General features: G+C 40.4%; 1 protein-coding gene across 1 annotated transcript in view; it reads left to right on the forward strand.

The window, feature by feature from the left end:
* naaladl2 (N-acetylated alpha-linked acidic dipeptidase like 2) overlaps positions 1-23217 on the forward strand; it is an 814243-nt gene that overhangs the window by 283787 nt on the left and 507239 nt on the right. Inside the window, exons 3-5 of the mRNA XM_033621483.2 lie at positions 7014-7190; positions 12605-12782; positions 17056-17217. Of these exons, the coding sequence (XP_033477374.1) occupies positions 7022-7190; positions 12605-12782; positions 17056-17217 (509 nt within the window). The 5' untranslated portion in view covers positions 7014-7021. The remainder of the gene's footprint in view (positions 1-7013; positions 7191-12604; positions 12783-17055; positions 17218-23217) is intronic.

Here is a 23217-nt window from a genome sequence, read left to right on the forward strand (position 1 = left end):
CTGTTGGTAACTGTTGGCCCTCATTGAAACTTAAGTGAGGAAAGTATACCAGTAGCTACAGTAAAAAGGGAAGGCAATCAAAACAAACTTGGTACGTAAATAAGATTATTTTTCTTTAACCACTGAGCTCTTTGGCAGATTTTGTGATGGTTTTTGCTGTTGTTCACTGGCATACAGTAAATATACTTTGTTTTTTTAATATTGGATTGTGTTGTTAATGTGCTCACTTGCTAACTCGCCGTGTTCATGTGCAACTTTCTGGCTAAGATGCAGGCAATGTGAGGTGACGGTTTCCATCGCCACTAGTTCTTGGACGGTGGTTTGGTGTGTCTGGGCCTTTAGTGCTGGCTGTTGTTAGCATGCATCCTTGGTTCTGCTGCACCCCTTGACAATGGCGTTAGACCTGCCTGTGGCACTGATTGGCTAATTGCTATTCAACCCGTGGCACTCATTGAATCGATTGCTTATTCAACCAAGAAACTGCTGTTTCATGTCATGATGCCAGACCAATCAGTCAACTCGGTGTAGTGGGCAGATTGGACCCTGGCAAAAGTCTTTAGTGATTATCAATGGATGTGCCCTAATAGAACATGGAGAAAGTGAAAAACAAACACTCACCTATGGCTTTATTGGTCATATTTTACAAGGCAGCTGTGTCATCTTAAATGAAATGCTTCTCTGAAATCTAAATAGCCAATTATACGTACATACAATAACAACAAAAAGAAATAAAATCTAGGTTTTCACTCTCCATCAGTGATAGGTATCAGGCTAAAAGCCCACTGCAGTGTGTGTGGCTGTAACAGGAGGTCAGCAGTTAAATGAACTTTTGTTCCATTTTACTGAGAGGATCCTTCATCTGCATTGAGCTAGAAGTAATGAAAGTGTGGTGGAGCATTGAAGATTGATGCCAGGGAACTCCCAGACCTCTTCCCTCTGCTTTTTACCCCTTCCCCTTCATCTATAAACACTCTCTCCTGCCTTCCTGTTTTCAACAGTTTTGCTTTGTGTTTCTGCCACTGCCTCAGAGTCTTTCCCCCCTCACTTTGTCTATTGTCCTTACTCTCCAGGCCTCTCCCTCTAATTGCCTCTATCTATGTATTCCTCTCTAGCCTTTCTCCTTTCTACCTCAATCTCTTCTGGAATCTGCTTTCTACAACAAAAGTGGCTACTCTGTCTTAACAAGGACAATTCAGCAATCGCTCAGACATCTGTGACCCATTCAGAGCTGAACTGATCTGGAACGGTAAAATTGTCCATATCACCAGTAATGATTATATTCTTGTGTAGTTGTATGGGTGTGGGTCGGAGACTGAAAAAATCAAAAACACAATGGTATAACAACAAAATTTAATCAAATATCCTTTATATGTAGGAAAGATTAATGTTATGCTCCCCAGAAATTGCTATATTGTTATCTAATTAATGTGGTAATTATCTTAAACACTGAAAAAGTCACATCATTAAATTGTTACATACTAAAGAAGAAGATATACTTTATTCATCCCTGAGGGGAAATCGTTTTTATTTTCTCTCTGTTGTCATATATACACAGGCCCAAAATACACACACATGCACAAACAGGACCTATATATGCATTTAATGGAAAGATGTCAGAGTGAGGGGGCTGCCTTGGACAGGCGCCCAAGCAGTTGGATGTATGGTGCCTAGCTCAAGAGCACCTCGGTAGTGCCCAGGAGGCAAACTGGCACCTTTCCAGCTACCACTCCATGTTCTATACTTGGTCTCTTTGGGGACTTGAACCAGCGACCCTTTGATTCCCAAGGCAAGTCTCTATGGGCTGAGCTACTGTACTAAAAATGATGTAGTACAGTCATGCAGTTTGAATGTATGTGCTCTTGTATATTTATTTATTACCATTACCAGTAAAAACAATGAAGGTTGAAACAACCCCTAATGCAGCTTCAGTTTTATCTGACAACATTATTACAAACATTTTTAATCAATGTATCTGCAAAATAGCAAAATGTCCATACTGAATGTATGTGCAAAATATATGCCCAGAATGCATTTCTTTCTTTCTTTTTTTTTCCTACAATAACCACTCTTGGCTAAACTACTGCATGAATAACCGTTTCATGGTTCATCATTCAGTACGTTTACATGCACAGTTTAATTCCACTTTTAATCGGAATGAAAGGCCATTCCGATTAAAAGTGGTCATGTAAACGGTCATTTCGATTGAAAAATGGTCATTCCGATTGAAAAATTAAATCCGATTAAAGGGGGTGGTTTATTCCATTTGTCATTCCGAATGAAAGAATTTTGTGTGCATGTATACACTCATTCCTCTTTAAGTTCATTCCGGTCTTTCTGCGCATGCTCGTTTCCTTGCCCTTCTGGCGCGATGACGTATAGCGCATAGCAATCGGCTGCATTGCAACGGGCTGAGATAGAGCAGTCGGACTCGTTGTACTCACCGGTTTCCATTCGCCACAGCACGGTCTTCTATCTCCCTTCTTCGACCTTCTACCTCCCTTCTCCTCCTCAACTGACGAAGCATTAGCAGAACAAGGTTGTTGTCGTACTGCTGCTTCAAGAATATAAGCAAAACACGCCCGAAAAAGGCACTAAGAATGGCGTCGTGAAGCATCTTGTTATCCGGAGCGAGGACTACAGTATTTTCTTCTGGTAAACGTAAACACGTAACATCCGCCCCACCCCGCCCCCTATCCAATAAGAAACCTTCCCTGCCCCAAACCTTGCGCAGACCTGAATAAAGGCGATTGGACTGATCTCCCATGTACAGTCAGGTCCGTAATTATTTGGACAATGATACAGTTGTCATCATTTTGGCTCTGTACACCACCACAATGGGTTTTAAATGAAACAATGAATACATGCTTAAAGTGCAGACTCTCAGCTTTCATTTAAGGCTTTTTTCAAAAATGTAGTATGAACCGTGTAGGAATTACAACCATTTCTTCACACAGTCCCCCGACTTTAAGGGCTCATAAGTATTTGGACAAACTAACATAATCATCAATTAAACAGTCAGTTTTAATACTTGGTTGCAAATCCTTTACAGTCAATGACTGCCTGAAGTGTTGGACACATAAGCATCATCAGATGCTGGGCTTCTTCCCTGGTGATGCTCTGCCAGCCCTTTACTGTAGCCGTCTGCACTTCCTGCTTGTGTTTTGGGTGTTTTGCCCTCAGTTTTGGCTTCAGCAAGAGAAACGCATGCTCAATTGGATTCAGGTCAGATGATATGACTTGGCCATTGCAGAACATTCCACTTCTTTGCCTTAAAAATGTCTTTGGTTGCTTTTGCAGTATGCTTCAGGTCAATGTCCATCTGCACTGTGAAGCATCGTCCAATGAGTTTTGAAACATTTAGTTGAATCTGAGCAGATAATGGTGCCCCAAACACTTCAGCTTTCATCCTGCTGCTCTTGTCAGCAAGACAAGACTTCACTAGAATAAATACAGAGGGTTTATCACAAGATGCAAACCATTGGTTAGCCTTAAAAATGGAAGGCCAGATTAGAGTTTGTCAAAAACCATCTAAAAAGCCTGTACAGTTGTGGAACAGCATACTATGGACAAATAAAACAAAGATCAACTACCAGAATGATGGGAAGACAAGAAAAGGAAGAAGGGAAGGAACTGCTCATGATCCAAAGCACACCACCTCATCAGTGAAGCATGGTGGAGGTACTGTTATGTCATGGCCATGTATGGCTGCCAGTGGAACTGGTTCTCTTGTATTTATTGATGATGTGACTGCTGACAATCGTAGCATGGGTTAATGTCCAGAGCTTGATTAATTAGCGGCTCAGTCCCAGCAATGGGTCAGGCGTTTCGGTTGTGTTAGGTGAGTAGCCCGGCAGCCCAGCTAACATTTGCAATTAGCATTGTAAAATGTAGCCCGGCGGGCAGCCTGGCAGCTGTGTTTAGCTATTCCCCTGCCTACTTCAATGATGATGGTACCTGTAATAAATGCAATGTATTTGCTGAAATGGAGGCGAGGCTCAGTGACTAGAAGAGCTGGTAGAAGCGCTCCATAGCTGCAAGCTACTCCAGTAGCCGTAGTAGCTCTAGTGCTAACTCTGGGAGCTAACGCTAACATTCCTCTCTTCTCCGTGAGCCCGCCAGGCTCACAGGCTCACGGAGAAGAGTTGTAACGTTAGCATGGCAGCCGACCAGTGCTAACGCTAACGTCCCCACACTTAAGCAGGCTCCCGGAACGTTAGCATGGCAGCCGACTAGTGCTAACGCTAACGTCCCCACGCCTAAGCAGGCTCCCGGAACATTAGCATGGCAGCCGACTAGTGCTAAAGCTAACGTCCCCACGCTAGAGCTCGCCAGAGCCGAGAAGCAGGCTCCCGGAACGTTAGCATGGCAGCCAACTAGTGCTAACGCTAACGTCCCCACGCTTCTCGGCTCCGACTCACTGAGCCTGGCGGAGAAGTGTGGGGACGTTAGCACTAATGGGCTGCCATGCTAACGTTCCAACTCTTCTCCGTGAGACTGTGAGCCCGGCTCCCGGCTCAGTTGGAGTTGGAGCGTTAGCGTGGCAGCCGAGTAGTGCTAGTGTTGGAGAGCAGAGGTAGAGGGAGGTGTGGCTCATGACACACTTTGTTTTGCTCTACAGGCAGCGCACAACAGCGAACCTAGCGGTAAACGATTTCGCTTATTGCTCCTTTAATAAATTCAACACACACGCATGCACACACGCACGCACACGCACGCACATGCACGCACACACACACAGAATCCAATAAATGTAATCATTATTAATTTTTTGACTCATTTGGACATTTGGAGATATAGAAGAGATGACACTCGTATTAAACAATGACAGAATGCATAAGTGTAATGAAAGCAGACACAGGATAAATATCTTACCTAATTAAGGAGGTGTTTTGGTGTTATCCAGTAGTTATTAGATCAGAATCAGAATCTTTTAGCCCCCTTTCTCAGACCACATCCATTTTTAAACTTTATTTTTGATCACAACTGCACACGTTTCCTAACTGCATATTGCACAGTAGTGAAGCTATTATGGTGACACAATCTGTCCACACACAAAATTATAAACATCTGGTAAAGTACTCTGAACAGCTTCTGTAGTAGTTCCTGCTACAGTTGATGTCTCCAGGACCACATTTTGACATGTTTACACACACACACACACACACAACCACACACACACAAAAGGTGAAAATGCAGCTGGTGAAAAGCTAAACGGGGTAAACATAAAAAAGCTTACGTATGTGTAAAATAAACTTACATCGTACAACTCTGAGCTTTCTGCTCATGCTAGCTTCTCTTTCCTTTGCTTTGACTCCAGGTGGTTTGCGCCTGTAATTATTTAAATAAACCAATAAACCATCTTGTAAAGTGACACAGTTTCACAGAATTATGGCCTTTAGGTTCTACTATAGTTTTGAGGCATTTTGATTTTGTGTGACTTGTGTTTTTTAACGCCAAGCTGTTATTGACTGGGCAGTTCATTTGCCCATTCAGGGTGGACTTTGATGATGGAGCATATAAAAGGGACTGTTAAGCTTGATGACGTACCAAGACACTACCTGGGAGGTTTTATATAGCTGATCTTCAGTCAGATGTTACACACACGCACAAACACAAAGTCTTCATGCATGTTATTCCAGTCCTGGTGAGGTTTAATGATGCTGTTTAGGAGCTGTGTTGAACTCACAGCTGGTTTTACACACACACACACACACACACACACATACACACACACACACACACACACACACACACACACACATACACACACACACACACACACACACACACACTCTCAGTCTCCCAGTTCACATGCTTACCACACCCCTAAAGCCTGAATTCCTGTTGTGCACACACACACACATACACGCTCAGGTTGAGTACTTAACTCTATGCCTTGCTCTGACTGGCGTTCTCTCGGTCACATTAAAGTGTGTGAATGCATCGCAGTACCCTGCGGTGCTTTTAGTCTTCATAATTGTGTGCTGGGAGGCTCTGGTCAGTTACTTAGCCAAAGTAGCTATTAACTACACTTATCACGTTTTCTTCCATATCCAGCACTAATGTAACATCCATTACCTTGAGTCAAGTGAGCAGTCTTAATCTGACCCAGGTGGCTAATACCAGGTTTTCTACACCCACTGCCCATGTGAGGTACAGAGTGGTCTTCATACAGATTGCAAATCTCAACGTGCACTGTGCTGATTATGAATACTTAGTTAGCCGTGTGTTGTGCATTCCAAGTGCAAGTGCAAGTTGTACCTTCACCTTTATCTTTCACTTTTTTTATACTTGTGCCTACTCATCAAATCTTTGAAACAAGAGAAGAATCTTGTCCACAGAGGATATGTTGATAGTTTGCTCGTTTTCAGTTGGGGCTCTGGCAAAAAACAACAACAAAAAACAAAACAGCTGGCTAAACATTCGCCCCGGTGCAATAGACATGATACCTTTCTAGTGTTGTAAAATTCTTCCTCATTGTAATATAAACTGCTGTGCAGTGTTTCAGCATTTGATATGCCTTGAAAGTAATGAATTTGTTCCTCAACGTTTACTTCCAGTATCTTGTTTCATTGTCTGTCTGGCATTGGACAGGTTTTTGTTTTTTGTAAACACAGTGCAGCACAGTGTTGCAGTGGTTAGCACTGTTGCCTCACAGAAAGGCAGGTTTGGACCGCCTGACTGGCTGGGGCCCTTCTGTGTGGAATTTGCTCATTCTCCCTGTGTCAGTGTGGGTTTTCTCCAGCTCTTATCAAAGTCAGAAGACATTCATGTTAGGTTAAATGGTGACTTGAAATTGCCCATAGGTGTGCATGTGAGCGTGAATTGTTGTCTGTCTCTATGCGCCCTTTGATTGTCTGGCAACCTGTCAAGAATGTGTAACAGTGTGATCCCAGGATGGTTTTTATGAAACTATGAAACTTTTTCCCAGCGACTTGAAAAAATAGCTGTTAAGCATAGAAATCCATTTTTTAAATCATTGTAAATGAAAAAGTGATGCATTTGAAATCCAGGTGACAACATGGCGTACAGGAAGGTGTGTGATGCCCAGGTTGGCCCAATGGTCGGTGAGGTTCTGCACTGCTCTGGAGGTCTGGATCTTGACTGGGACCTGGACAAGGAGGAGCTACAGGAACCTGGACCCAGCATGGACCGCATGCAGATGCAACACGTAGACTGCCAGAGATCAGGTAGGGCAGGGATGTCCAAACTTTATTGTATGGGGACCAGGTTAGATAATGTGGAAACACCTGAGGGCAAGCTGCTTCATACATCATATGGGTTATTGTTATGATTTTTCTAATTACATCCAAATGAGACAGACACAGCTGTGTCTTCTCTCAGTAAAAATTATTCAACTTTCCAAAGCTCCTAAAAGCAGTGGCCCTCACTGTCAATTTTACACTTCTTTGCTGTGGCCATGTCTGCTACCCAGCAGGAAATGTCTGCTGTTAGGGAACCGTTTGTTTTCTTGTTTACCACCTGTTTATGTAGACACATTAGTTCCACATGTGTAGTTCCTAGATGGTGCATGTCAACAAACTGTAAGATAGTCCCGTCATTATGAGGTGAACGGAAAAAAGGCAAAATGATCTTGTTTGCTTAACCAATATCGTGTGGCGGGCAAATTAAAGTATATATTGATAGACAAGCTGTAGGCTGTTTGAAATTGGTCCACTGGCCACTAATGCCCCCCCTGGTTGGACTTTGGATATGTCTGAACCATAATTTGCTTTAATTGGTTTACACTCTCAATGTCCCACAACCCTTCTGGCAGCTAATGCCTGGTACACACTTCACGCTATCAGCCCAATTCTAGCCCGACGCAGCGACGTACAGTGTCGGCATGGATTGTAAATGACAATGAGTGTCGTACACGATAATCCATTGTTTCATTTCGTGTAGTGTGTCATAGTTAACGACAACCAATGCCACGTCTGGGACGCCTCACGACATTCCAACAGAAAGTCTAGCATGTTTGATTTTCTTTTTGTCGTTTACGATTGCTCCCGTCACTTTGACCAATAGGAACACAGAGAGATCTGCTGCCGTAGACAACTGTACCTCTAGAGATGTTACCACACAGAGTAAAAAGGGAAAAATGATGGTGTGAAACAGCAGAGGCACTTTGTCAACCTGCTGAGTACTACCGTTAGCATGAAGTTAGCAAACAATGTTATTTCTTCATAATGGAGGACATGAAGTAGGAAAATTAACAAATAGCGGCGGGGCTTTTTCTTATCACAACTGCAGAGGCTACCAGCTTCATGTGAAACAGACTACATTATAAACGGGCTGTTATTTATTAATCCCTCTGTATGTTTATATTTTTACTTTTTATTCGCTCCCGTTACCTTGATAAAGTTAATGCATCGCGCCGTCATTTCAAACTCAGCACTTCCTGTATCTTTTTTCAAATTAAAAGCCCCTTAACATTTTTGGTTGAGAGAATCCCTTCACTTTCTAAACAATATTTTATTGTGAAACATTTGCAGGAACTTGTGGAGGATTCAGTGACTTGTATGTTTGTGTACAGAGCTTCAAATGTAGCTCCTGCCATCTGCTGGCACTTTTTTTTACATTACTCAGGGTTCCCGCGGGGTCTTAAAAAGTCTTAAAAGCATTGAATTTATGAATTTGGAAATAATACCTTAAAAAGACTTGAAAAAGTCTTGAATTTTGATATCTGGGTCTTAAAAATTGTGTTGTATGTAACTTATCTGTATCGCATTTCTCGTCAAAAGTTTCATTTGTCAACCACAATTATTTTGATCAAATAACGTAAATAAAGAGCCAATAATTGAGAACGCAACGCAGCCCCGGGGAAAATGCTCCGAACACGATGACTGATTCACACTCCAGAACAGAAGGTGGCGGTAATGCACCAATAAGCTGGATGCCAACCGCTGTTAAAAATAAAGAAGAAGAAGAAAACCTCGCGCTAACATAGGCTGACCAAACGTCCTCTTTTGCCCCGACATGTCCAATTTCCACGTCCCGTCCGGGGCGTCCGGGGGGGTTTTATTTTTTGTGTGTGTTAGAGTGCGGCACGGGCCGCATATTTCTGTCCGAACCCGAACCGAGCCCGACATTATTTAATGACCAAAGCACTGAGTTTGTGCCACACAGTTGTTACGGTTACAGGGTATTTAACAGGACGGGCGTGCGCCGTGGGTGCTCAGCCCGTGTTTGAGACGGGAGCGGGAGGCAGGAGGTCCGAGAGAGGGAGGAGAGGAGGGAGGGAGAGGAGAGGGAGACATAAAACAAAATAAGATAAAATAGGAAAAACCTGTCTCCCTCTTTTTTTTTTATTTTCAGCATTTAATCAAGGCAGAGACGGGTGGTGGAAGGTCCGAGACTTCCAGAGAGGGGAGAGGTAGAAACAAACAGCCACTGTGTGTCTGTGTGTGTTATGTTCAGGTGTTGTCATGTAAATAACAGTGCCCAAGCAATAAACAGGACAGACAATAGGATTTTATTTATTTTTACACTACATTTTCACTGAAAGCTGACTGAATCTGACCCAAGCCCGAATACAATTTATAGCTACATTTTTGACCACACCCAGCCTGACCTGTTGAGTACCGTCGGGCTCGGATCGCCACACTCTTGTGTGTATGTGTCCCCTATTGGGGCCTATCTGAATTTCTGTCTTTGAGAGATATTATTTTGTAATATAACTGAATTTTCTATCCATACATATAAATTTTAAATATATTAAAATTATAAGGCATCTTTGAGTAAACTGCAAGTATCATTTAAATAGGCTATGTCGTGGCCGGCTGAGTGTCCTCTTTTTTGGAAATCAAAATATGGTCACCCTATGCTAACAGCACCACAACACAAACACAGACACAGACCACAAACAAAAAGGCAAGCAGTTGTTTTTTAACGTTAGCTAGCTACTTAATTCATGCTGGGAATATGGGGAAATGTAAATTTAACGAAGCGTGGATGGATAAAATTTCTTTCCGTCATTGGTTAAAACCTGTGGTAGACAACGTTTTTGAGGCTTACTGCACCGTGTGCAAGAAGAGGATTCAACTCGGAACAATGGGAGTGAAGGTGTTAGACTCTCATGCCAAATCGACCAAGCACATGAAGTATGTCCGAGGAAAGGAACAAACTCCTTCCATCACCGCCGGGTTCCCACCAGCTAGCCAGCTAGCTGCTAGTGCTCCTGCAGCCCCTCTTGCTACGACCACAGCTAACGTTAACGTTAGAGTCGATCTACGCACGTCTTTCGGGTCCACGCCAATGCTGAAAGCAGAGGTGTTGTGGACTCTTCACACCATCGCCAAACACCAGTCCTACAATGGAAACGAGGGTATTTCAGAGCTTTTCAAGTGCATGTTCCCCGACTCCGACATCGCCAGCACCTTTACTTGTGGTGCCGACAAAACGGCTTACATAGCCAAGTTTGGGTTAGCCATTCACATCAAAGATGAACTGGTGTCCAAAGTCAACAAATCGCTGTTTGCTCTGATGTTTGTTTTATGTTTACACAACCACAGATTTTTTAATTTATTTTTTATTTTTATTTAACCTGTACAGGAGTACTGTGGACTGCTGTTTTGTTGAATAAACGAATACTCTATAGGTATTAATTTTTGATATAAATGGTCTTAAAAAGGTCTTTAAAAGACTTGAATTTGACTTGAAGAAACCTGTAGGAACCCTGATTACTACAACAACATTTCGGCTGGCACATGAACAGACACAGTGTACAGTGTAAAAGTAATAAAAAGAGGACAAGAATAACCCGATGACATCACGCACGTCGTGAAAGATGACCAGAGATAAGTGGTGTGGACCATCGTGTAGTGTGTCATGTCTGTCGGCCAAGTCATGGCACGATTTTATGATTCCACAATCGTGTAATATGACATAGTGACTTTCAGAACGGGCAGAAAAGTAGTGTAGTGTGTACCAGGCATAAGATATCCAACACATTCTCACTCCGCCCTCATCACATATCGATCATCATGAACTTTCCACGCCGAGATGTGACATGCAAGGTACAGTGGGTGCATCGGTTGTTGATGTTCTGGCACGCTGTGTCTACTTCTGGCTGATGTCTGCATTCAAAATATGTACAGGAAATGTACAGTTTGCATACAGTCTCCTTCAAAATAAACACACTATGTCTGTACAATATCACAAATTGAAGTTTTTTTTCCCTGTAAACAACAAATGCAGGTGTTTTGCCAACACATCCATCACCCCTTCCGCAAGCCCTACTCGAACTTCTGCTGCCTTAACTTTTGTTGATGTCCCACCGTATTTCCCCCTGACATCGCCGGGCACTGCTAAACAATAATGGCAACTGGGCAGGTATCATGCCAACATGAAAGGATAGCTTTCCCCATGGGTGTCTGACATTTTTGATGACTTCAGCGTGAGACCGGGATGACAGATCTGATGATTTGGTCAAATATTTTCTTTCAGACCAAGTTTGTTAAAATGTTAATGAAATACCTCTAACAGTCTTGCCACAGTGATGAGCACATTCCCTAATTTTACATCACTTGGCCTTGCAGCCAAACACAATTAATACAAAGTTGATAATCTGAAATCCTTTGTGAACAAGTAATTGTGATGATGCATATCATAGTGTGTCAGGGCTTATCTCAATTAAAACAATATGTGGAGGTGATTAGTTTACTTACTATTAGCTCAGCTAACAGCTAATATGAAATGTAAATGAAAACTTTCTGATGGCTGTCAGGATGTTGACATGATGACTCTGTGAATTATTTATAAAACACTTTGCCACATTAATGAAAATCCTGCAACTCATAACCGTCACCAAAATACAGTTTGAGGAGTGAAAGATATTACTCAGATCAGCTAGTTAACAATGCAAAATCCCTTTCATGTTGTGCAGGTTTGTAATTTGACATTTGGAGTTGTAATATACATTAATGTAATAAAGATGCACAACCTTATCATGCCAGATTCATCATGCCTATATATGACCTTTTGTGATGCATGTATGACTTAAACATGCTCATGATAAATATATGATTCAGTCGTCTTTTTGCAATTGATCTTGAAGTCTTTCCAAAACAAGTTTCTTTCCAATGCTTTTGATGATCTTACGTGAATGTGTTTTGCTCAGAAAATCTTCAGAATCTCTTACCCATAATTTGAAACAAGCTGTCACTGTAAAAAAAAATGTTGCTTTTAATGTGAGAAGTTTGCCACTGCCAACAACTGCAAAAGAGAGAAACTTCATAAGTACCCTAAAGCTAGACTTGAGTTCCTCAGCTTTGAAGGACTCTGTTTTGAATTGTGCCTGGAGTTCTGTATCAGTAGTAGTTTTCTATCCTCACAAATGCCTTCTCAACTAAGTGTGCTGATCGTTTCAAAACTAAGCATTAAGTTTTTTATTCCATATCCCATTTACAGTTTGCTTTCCGCATTACAGTTGGAGTTTTTTGTTAGTAAGTTACCAGAAAAAGACTCCAAACTGTGTGAGGTTAAGGAGTGCATTCAGAGAATATGACTCAAGTTGACCCATGACTCAATTGATATCATTCATTTTCAGCATAATTGGTGGGTTAGCACATCTTTTCTTATTTCTCACTGCTTTCACGTTCAGGGTGTTCAGACCCTGGGCCTGACCCTGACCCCGAGCTGATGGAACCCATCCAGCCATCTGTCTCAGTTTCACCACATGGACGATTTGAACGACTCCAGGAAGATCCCAACTACATCTCCCACTTCACCAGGGCTCCGGGCCATAAAGGCCAACGGCGACTCCATTGTTTCTTGCTCAGGTAATTCTATATCCTTTGTAGACGCTGTGTCAGAAATTGTTTGCTGCAGGTACGGAAGGGTCACATTTACAACTTGTTTGTGTTTAACACAGACTCACCAAATTCCATGGAATGGACAAAACCTCTTAAAGATGCATATGTCAAAATAACATGCTGCAAAGTCTTAAGGCTGCTTTGAAACTGTGCCTACCTAGGGCAACAAAAAAGTTGATATTGGGTATGTCAGTACAATGGACAACTAAGAAAGGACAGCAGAGGAGTTACCCGGACACCAATACAACTGGCCTGAACAGCCACAAAAAAAAAGGTTCACAGGCTGAGATCAATGCCAAAAAATGCCAGTTTATTCAGAACTATCGTGCACAAAAAGACGGGTGCTCAAAGTGCAAAAAATAATAAAAAGTGGTTAAAAAGACAGAAAACATTTCAGTCCATGACTATCATCAGTGCTGCACTGATGATAAAAAAAAAAACTTTGCCAATGCAAAATATTTTACGAACAGTTACGAGTGCAAGTGACATGAACTTACATATTAACACAATATACTTTGTGTTATTATGAAAAGTACTTTGCATAATTATGTAAAAGTTATTTTAATTTTACATAAATGAAAAAGCTTCTGCCTCTACACTGAAATCACGGGATGCTGTCTATAACTCAGCCCTAAGGTTCATAACAGGTAATTCTTACAGAAGCCATTACTGCCACCTTTACCAAAAGGTTGGCTGGCCACATTTAGCTGTGAGGCAGGAACAGCATTGGTATTTGTTCATTTACAAAGCTTTGACACAGAGGCTTCCACCCTATATTTCATCCCTTGACTCTGACCTCACATAACCTTGGTACTCGCTCACAGAATAGGTTGTTGCCTCACACTTTCTTAATCAGAACTAAACTAGGCAGAATGTAATTCTCTTACAGCAAACCTTATACATGGAATATTCTGCAAAACACCTTAAACTTAGCCATAATGGTAGCAGAGTGTCCATTTAAATGCCTCATTTCAGATTTTGTTCTAATTGAGTGTAAATGCTTGAACTTTAAATTTACACCATAAGAGGTTTATCATCTTGTATTTGTACTTTTAGCGATTATATATTGCTATTATTTTTTGTCATTTTGTATGATCTCATTTATTTAGATTAGTGTGCATGATGGTTCTTTGCTTGCTTATTGGTTGTTTTTAATTTTAATGTATTTGCTAATGCTTGGCATCACTGTTAATGAGGGTCTCCCTCAATTGATTTCCTCAGTCTTAAATAAAGGTTTTAATGAATGTATGAAAAGTCAACAAGTCACATAACTACACTGACTTAGGTTATACACAGGAAATGAACAGCAGTCTCCTGGTTGAAAGACACAGACTCTCTAGCTCTTAAACTTACTTTGTGAAGACCCTCATTGACTTTGCTTGACAATGTATTCCTAATGCCAGCATGTCATTTTAAGACACTTTGTGCCCACCATCACGTGATGCATTGTTAAAAATTTGGGTCCATCTCACATATTTCTACAAGACTGAGCTGATGCGTTCCGGTGATCTGCTACAGCAGAATAAGTAGCAGTCGGTGTTCCCAGATGAAACCAACATGGACAATTTATTGGATTAAGACTTTAAAGACAATGGGGGTGACAGCTGTGAAAAGCAACCATGGGGAATATTTACAGTCCTTGTCACCATGCTGATGTGACCTCACATTACTCTGTTGCTCCATATTCAGCCTTTGATTAAGGGCCCATCAGCCTTGTGAGTGTCAGAAATTCTACAGCACTGAATGAGCAAAGCAGTGTTGTTAGAGCAGTTATGCAGTTGTGGCCTTCATTTGCCAACAGGTGTAATCAAAACTTGCTTATTCCACAAAATTTTCCACATTTTTCATTATTTGCCTCTGTGCCACTATGTTGCCTTATATTATTTTATTTTGTTTTATTTATTTTTATTTTTTTTATTGATCTTTATTTGCAGCTTGCTTATATGTCATGTTTACTATTTTATGTTTGCGTGATGGCACTGGAAAATGTTTTGTTTTAAAATGTGTCTGAATAATCCCATGAGGGATGGGCTGCCTTTGGGCAGCCAGACACGAAAATAAAAATTTCATTCATTCATTTCATTCATTCATATAACTTTGAGAAGAGGAGAAAAATACTCAAAAACACATACTGTACAAAACAAGATCATGGAGTATCTTCTAGCTGTAAACTGAGGTCAGGGTAGTAGCAACAGTGCATGGCGGGAGGCCCTGATTTCCATTGTATAATTCCCTCTAACTCTTCCTTGGCTCCCATGCCAGCTGGATCTATCAGTGTTTTGAAGCCTTCAATCAGTTGGTTGGGTCTGATACACCTCTAAAGGTAGGATTATTGAGTTGGAATCCTAACTATGTGGCCGAACCACTAGCTGCCTGACTATGAGTTTTTCTTTACTGCTATAAACCTGCAGAGAGACAATCTCAGGAGAAACCTATTGTTGCCCCTTGAATCCAGATTTTAATGCATTTAGTCACAGAGATAGATAAAGCAAATCAATGTGAAAAAAGAGAAGGCTGTTGCATTGAGTGGCTTGTCAGCTGGTGTTACTGTGAAAACACCTATTCGTTATGTCTTCTAAACCATAACAGACACAGGTTACATTGATGGTGTATGATGAGGTGGATAAGCCTGTTCTTTTAACCAGGGTCCCACCCCTTACCATTAACCAGTTCATACATATCAGCATGGTTTTACATATAAATGTTGAACTTTCTACTAATATACATTTAATTGGCAGTGTTACTTAAAGTGTTCTTCTTTGTCTCTTCACTGCTACAGTCATATCATCTAAACTGGCACTAGTGCTTGATCATGCCTCTTCGTATCATCATCAGTGTACCAGTGTATGTTTCTATAACCCCATTCATTGCCATTAAGGGACTGCACCAGATAGCGTAAGACTGAGGTCTGAGTATCCCTAGAACATTTCCAAGCACTCATTCCAATTGCCACAGCACCTGCTAGGATAGAAGGGCTATGTGTTATCTACTGTAGATAAGCACCTCCGCAGTGTGCTTGAAGTCAAGGTCTGAATGGTGCCCTTAGGCATTGAGCCACTAGCACCAATACTGACTCAGCTGCTATGAAAAGGTAATAGCAGCCTATCAAATGTCAAATTGCACATGAAGCACAGGCAGTGTTTTTACTTTGAGGGCAGGAGGTAAAAGGGGTCGTCCACTAATCGAAAGATTGGTAGTTCGATCGTTGGTTCCTCCAGTCCACATTTCAAAGTATGCTTTAGGATATCGAAGTATCCTTGGGCAAGATACTGAACCCAAAATTGCTGAGTGTGTGTAAGTTTAACTGAGAAGCACCCTGTATGGCATCTTGTATGAATGTGTGTGCAAATGGGTGAATGTCGGTGCCGGCCCGTGGCATAGGCAGTATCGGCGAATGCTAATGTTTATATTTTTACTAATACTACTACTATTATTTTGAAATATTACATAAGGTCACAAAAACATAACTACATAGAAAAGCCTACTAAATAATAGAGAAGCCTTTTTTTCTGGGTTCCGTACCCCCGGCCCCTGTCCCCAGCTCATTAAACCTTACCTGCTCTCTGGGGGAGATGGGCAAGTTTATCCGACATTACGTGAACCCCAAAATGCTGTATCATTATTATATCAAAACAACAAAAGCTTTCACTCAGCTACCACTATACAAATACAAGTTCATTTATCATTTGGTACAAGTACCTGGTGGACACTATTAGTCAGTTTTTCCCAATTCCAGAGCAAATATTTCTTGAGAAAGTCTAGTACAGTGGTTCCCAACTGGTCCAGCCACAGGGTCCAGATTTCTCACCACTCATTAGTTCAAAGTCCAAGAAGTTTAATATATTGCACATCATACTTGCGTTTGGCCATGTCATTGAGTTTGTTTGCTGTCTGTCAAGTTTTTTGCAAACTCAACACATTTGTGAGCCACTTGTGATACAATCCAAATGGACCCTTAACCCACTTTTGGACCGCGACCCAGCAGTTGGGAACCACTGGTCTAGTACATATATTATTTCTTGATCAGAGTTCCTTCTTGACCTTGGAATGTTTAGTTTATTAATAAAATTAATATTAAGTCAAAGTCCACCTTACAGCTTATTCCTAAGTATCTTACTCTCTTTTCAGAGTTAATACTAGACAAACTCTATCCACTGAGGAGTACTGTGAGAAGCTGTTGACAGTTTCAAAAATAAAAGCTAGTAAGTAGTCATTTCATACCTTTGTCTCATTCTTTAAGGTACCTCCTGGCAGGAGTGGGACTTTTTGTCTTGGGACTCCTGATTGGCTGGTTCACTCACACACCCACTGTAAAACCACCTGTTCCTCCATCTGACAGCTCAGACCTGCTGGAGGAGCTGCTGAAAGGGATCACAGCCGACAAGATCAACGCTCTTCATAGGTAAGCCCCCCAACTTGGGCTAAAAGAAATAAAAATCACATTTTAATGAAAGAATTACACCTTTGTTGTGGATACAAAGTGGAAACAAAGGCAATAAGAGGCGTGTGACATCCTGCAGATCCACCCACTCAAAAGTCCTTCTCGACTCACGCTGGCTTCACAGTAAGAGAGAGGTGCTAAGTGGTTGCAAAGGCTTGTCGAATAATGAACGCAGGCACAAAACAAGGCTTACATATGTAGAATAATAACTTGCAGCATGGATGGATTGTGCAAACTAATTCATCTGTTGTCTTTATTGTTTCTGTTTTAATGTGTCTGATGGTAAAGAGAAATGACAAAGGAAGAGAAAACAAAGTGAGCGTCTAGACAACATATTGTTGTATTTGTTTTACAAATTCCACAAGCATAAATCAGCTAAGATTGAGTGAATAAAATAGGTTTCATACAGTGGTTATTTTCTTTGGTGACAATAATTACTTTGTAGTGCAATTTTGTTCTTTTTTTATTAAAAAACAATTTGAGTTATCTTCAGGTGAATGTTTTCCATCTACAAATATAATTGGTATTTAGATTTGGGAACATTTCTTCTGGCAATTGGTTCACCTATAGTTTTGTTACATAACTTTGACAATGGAGACCAAAGTTTGCATTTCCTCATATCCCATCAGTTAATGTTGGTTTCTTTAATAATGATCACAATCTTTCCCAAAACAAAATCCTCCTCTTTTAACTATGATGTCTGCATGAACCTTAACAAAGTCATTTTAGCTGCCAAACCTAACCAAACATCAGCCATGGAAGTGTCAGAAGTAGTAATATAATTACATTGTCCTACAGTAATCTGTACTTTTTTGGTTAAAATGTAGGTTGGTGGACTTGTTGATCTTGTTGATACAATTAAAAGTGAATACTAGTGATGAAGCCACAAAAAGAGGGTTAGAAAATAGGGGAAAAGAGGATTTTTGGAAGGAGTTGTTGGAAAAGCAAAGTAATGTTGTTATGGTGGAGTTGCATGGATGTTCAAAGGAAACAGACAAAACAGACAAAGAGGATCATTGTTTGATGCCCCCTAAGTCTAAGATAACCATTATCAACAGTCTGACTTGTTGCCGTCTCGCCAGGCGCTGATCTATTTATATCCAAACAGGAAGGGAGAGACTCAGAGATAGTAGAGAGACAGAGCAGATACGAGAGATAAAGACTCTCCACCAGGTAGCAAATCTTTTTTTTTTTTTTTTTTTTTTTTTTTTGAACACTGATACAAACCTTTGTCAACCCGAACGCTGCCTTCTCCAAGCCAAAGGATCACGGGATGACTGGGTGTATGTGTCTCTGTGAGATAACTGGCTTTGCCACTGAACTGAGACAATCATGTCACCATGGTTTCCCTCTCTGAGCTTTCCATGCTTTTCATTATTTATTTTCTCACATTTATATTTCAAGGTGCCAGAAACACCCCCACCCATCCATCCACAACTGCCAAAGACCCACACATACAACATCTTAACCATCTGTGAGGATGATTGAGTATTTGTTTCAGTAGATGACAGTTACTAATTAAATTAGATGGTTATTTTCACCACCTACTAGTCCTCAGTTAATTCACTTATCATTTATCTTATCATTTTATATGTGTCTGTTGGAGACATGAACTGTAAGATAGATCTACCTAGATAGAAAAGTGGATACACCCCCCATTATCCTTTCCCCTTGAGCTATTGTGGCCTGTAATTGACCTTTGCTGTACAATAAGCCACATCTTCACAAACTAGATGATTTAATTAGCTAATCACAGATGAGATCTAGCAGAGACAGCCAGTAAATTGGTGTCAGGTGGTAGTGTTATGGTTTTGGTCATTGGAACATATTGCCTTTGTGCTATAAAGCATTAGAAACACTGCAATTTTACTTTACGCAATTTATACACAATATGATATAATTAATCATTAAACAATCCAGTCTACATGGATAAACCACAAGTTGTATTCAGTAGAATAATTTGATGCCAGTCTGAAGTAAGTGTGTAGAGAACAGGGTGGAGGAGGTGCCAAGTGCCAGACTATCTGACTTTCATTTTTCTAGTTTTCTTTAAAAAACGTATAAAATGTTTTGTTTTCCACACAATTTTATTATGAAAAAACCAAGAGGTGTAAATTTAGTGTTACATACAGGCAGGAAGTGACGTTGGGGCGCGGTGCATTATTTTTATTGTTGTTTTTCCGCAAAAAGAGGCAGCAGGAGCTAGCGAGCAAGGCTAATGTGTGTTTTGTATTGCGTGGTTACAGCCAACAGTAACCAAGTTTGTGTCTGAATAAACACTCGGTTGCAAGCAGGTCAGTCCTTTTCATTCAACACATCCATCCAGACAGGACGCTACAATATGTATTTATGTTAACAGTGGTGGAATGTAACTACGTATATTATTAAAGTACAAGTAGGAACGGGATGACAAACTATTATGGGCTTTTTTCTATGTAATTTTTGGCCGCGCTGAGTCAAGCCATGCCATGCCGATTTGCATTTCCTTTGTCAGTTGAGACACGCCATGCCACGCAAGCTGCGCCAGAGATGGACCTTCTCCAGAGTAGGTCCAACAAGCCGCGTCTGCTGGGAGACTCTACTTGCCTCCGTCTGTAGGAGACCAGAGAGAAGTCTCTGTGTATTCAGCTCTCAGTACTTTAGTAGCTTCTAACTTTAGATATCTGCTTTATTTTACTTATTCAGGTTGTTGCTTGAAAACTCAACACTTCCTTATTTTGCTGCTTCACAATAAAAGTTTATACATAACAAAATAACAGGGTTTTTTACTGTGAAGAATCTATAGGATATGAAATGTTACAGTCAATGCATTAGCGGAACATTGTTAGCGTCTTTTCTTCAATAAAGGCAAGTTTAATAATGGACAGGGAGGAAAGTAAAAGCAGAAACAGTCACAGTGAAATTTTAGATTTAGAGCTGCAGACAACGGACACCTCTGCAAATGGCTCACCTCCAACAGGTAAACTTCTTTTACCTGCCCTGCTGTGAAAAACACATGCAGCAAAAATAACAGGGGACTTTAGCCATGGATCAACACTCTGCTTTTAAACGTAACAAGTCAAGACAAGCCATCATCAGTTAGAGACACATCCACAAGTGAACAGCCCTGTTGCAATGGAAATGCGGGCTGGGCTGATGGCCCAAACCAAGGCAAGCCAAACCAGCCTACCACCGTCTAAAGGGATTATGAGATTTGGGGCTTTTTCAATTATTGTTAGGCCTATTCCTTTTTTTTTTTTTTAAATATACATATAGCCTATATATTCAGATTAGGGGTTATTTATAAAATATTCTGGGCTGAAGCCTTGAATGCTCAGGCCCAGTGTCACCACTGACTGTATAACAGGAAATCAGAAATAAAGACCCATCTCCAGAATAAGTTTATTCTGGTCACTGACAGCAAGTCTTCACTGCTGCTTTCCCTACTGTGTCTGGTGTCATAGAAAAGTAATAGCAGTTTATGCACATTATTAGTTGAGAGTACAACAGGACCTTGTCTGTCATAAATAAATGCTGAAGGTAGAAACAAAGGACAGGGTCAAGGTCTCTTACACAGCAGTACAAATTTGGGGGAAATGTTTGCTGTCAAATAATGATTGAGGTTTCTATTCAAATGAAGAAGTACATGGTGTGGGATACAAGCACTGCACACATTAAAACACATTTTAATTTATTTGGTGATGGTAAAATCCCTGCATCTGTGATGATGTGTGAACATGATACTAAGGTCACCAAGATCTTGAATGAGATTAACTGTTAAACATGTCTCATAATCACTAGACAAATTGAGTAAGTTAGTTTAGTTTGACCCCTGAATTTATACTTGAGTCACAAGCAATATTTACCATCTTAGGGTGTTGTCACACCTATCCTGCTTGATTCATTTAAACAAACTCTTCATTTAGGTTGTTGAAACTATTTTTCCCCCTACCTGTTTTTCACAACTCATTACATGTTGTCAATTTGCAGTCTAGTCATATATAACATACTTACATACTAACATACTAACATTCTTACCCATCTTACTATATGTATGTAATGTTTAATAATGTTTTAGTTGTCTAGTTATTTTATTTTATTCATCACACAAGTCATACTCACAGCGGTTATGCATTTTTTCATAATCAGAGCTGATCAGGGATGTTCTCTGATCCACTCAGGCTTTACACATAATACTAAACAGATTCGGACCTGTGGTAATAGAATGGCACCCAACCCAGACCCAACTGATGATCCATGAGGACCTCTACCATGTAGCATTGCTGATGCAGGATTACATCACCAAAACTGTCCAATCAGTTCATCAACTGTCAGCCTGTAAAATTTTGTGCTTAACCCCTTGGCAGGGATGGGCAGTATTTCTATCACTTGTATTTAAAATACGTATTGCAATAGCTGTGACCAAATTTGCTACTATCACACCATTAATGGATGAATCATGGTTGTTCTTTCTGGCATAGTTACTTGTGGTCTCTAATTGCAGCATGTAAATTTTGAGCATTTTTGGTCAAGGACTTTTTGAGTTATTCACGAAAAGCTTTATGGACGGACCAACTGACAGAGTGACCTATAGAGCTGCGGGTCGCTGCTAAAAAGAGAAAGAAAAAAAGTATTTTCTGTATTTGAAAATACAAAATACATGTATTTTTATTTTGATACATTTTCTGGCACCAGTATTTTGTATTTTATTTTGATACATTTATTTGAGGGGTATTTTGTATTTTGTATCAAAATACATTTTGATGTATTTTTGCCCATCTCTGCCCCTTGGTTCATTTGTAAAGGGTCAGTGTTTACATGAACTGGAAGAGAATTAAAATGCAACAGTCATATTGTTTTTTCTCCTCTATCTAGACCAAATGCACCAAACTATCGGTTTGATAACTCCCCTGGGAAATGCTCTGCTTTGTGTTGAAAATTCCACTTGAAAATTGACCCTTCTTTTCCAGGAAGAGTTGATGTGTGCAACCCATCTCTCGGTGTTCTGTATTAATGGGAGGCCTACCAGTTTTCACTTTTTATTTAACATTCAAAACAGGCTCTAAGACAGTATTCACTGAAAACCTTGACAACAGAATTCAAGCCCCACAGCATAACTACTGTTTTCAGTAAAGAACATTATATAAAAATGTCATCTCTACAATTACATTATTAGGTCAGTGATAGGTGAAGCATTGTATGTATGTTACATTTATGTATGTAACCTAAGCTAAAATAGTAATAATAAAAGTATAAAATGATGTGTGCATTGATTCACATTCCTTTTTGGTGACATGAAATTGATGCTATTTATGAATTCTGCAGGTTTGCAAATATGCATTGAACAAATAATCATATATTGCCAGTCACTAGTCATGGCTACACTTTTCCCCCAGATATGTACCTTTTTATATAAGCCAGAGAAGACTACGAATGCCATGCATGAACTTTTGCAACAGCTTAGTACACAGCTTTACAGTAATGATTGGATGCTCCTGGACTAACTCTGCCGATACTCTTATCATGAGTTGGCTCTTTCATTATGTTAACAACGCATGTTCATCTGTATTCAAACCTATAAGTTTTCCTTTAGCCTGACGATTCTATTATTTACTGTATCAGGCACAGAAAATAAGAGAAATAGAGCTGCCTGAGTAACTTGGTGTTGAGTTTGGGAGAAGAGAAGCGAGATCGAGAAAGTAGCAGAGAAAGTGAAATACACACATGAAAAGAGCTATGAAGACAGAAACAGACCTAAGAGAATTAGAGGGAGACTAAGGAGACAGTCGGGGAGCATATTTTAACAGCTTTGCATGACTAGACAGGGGAAATATCTCAGTATGAATTAATTGCTGTTTGGTTAGTGGGATTCTCAATACCTGATTGATTAAGTAATTGTAATACCTGCTTGAGTAGCTCCATATTTAACAAATGACAGTCAACATGTTCATTGTTTGGAATAGAGATGACTTTTGCTCGTTT

This window comes from Epinephelus lanceolatus, chromosome 6 (assembly GCF_041903045.1).
Source record: "Epinephelus lanceolatus isolate andai-2023 chromosome 6, ASM4190304v1, whole genome shotgun sequence".
Classification (NCBI taxonomy): domain Eukaryota; kingdom Metazoa; phylum Chordata; class Actinopteri; order Perciformes; family Serranidae; genus Epinephelus; species Epinephelus lanceolatus.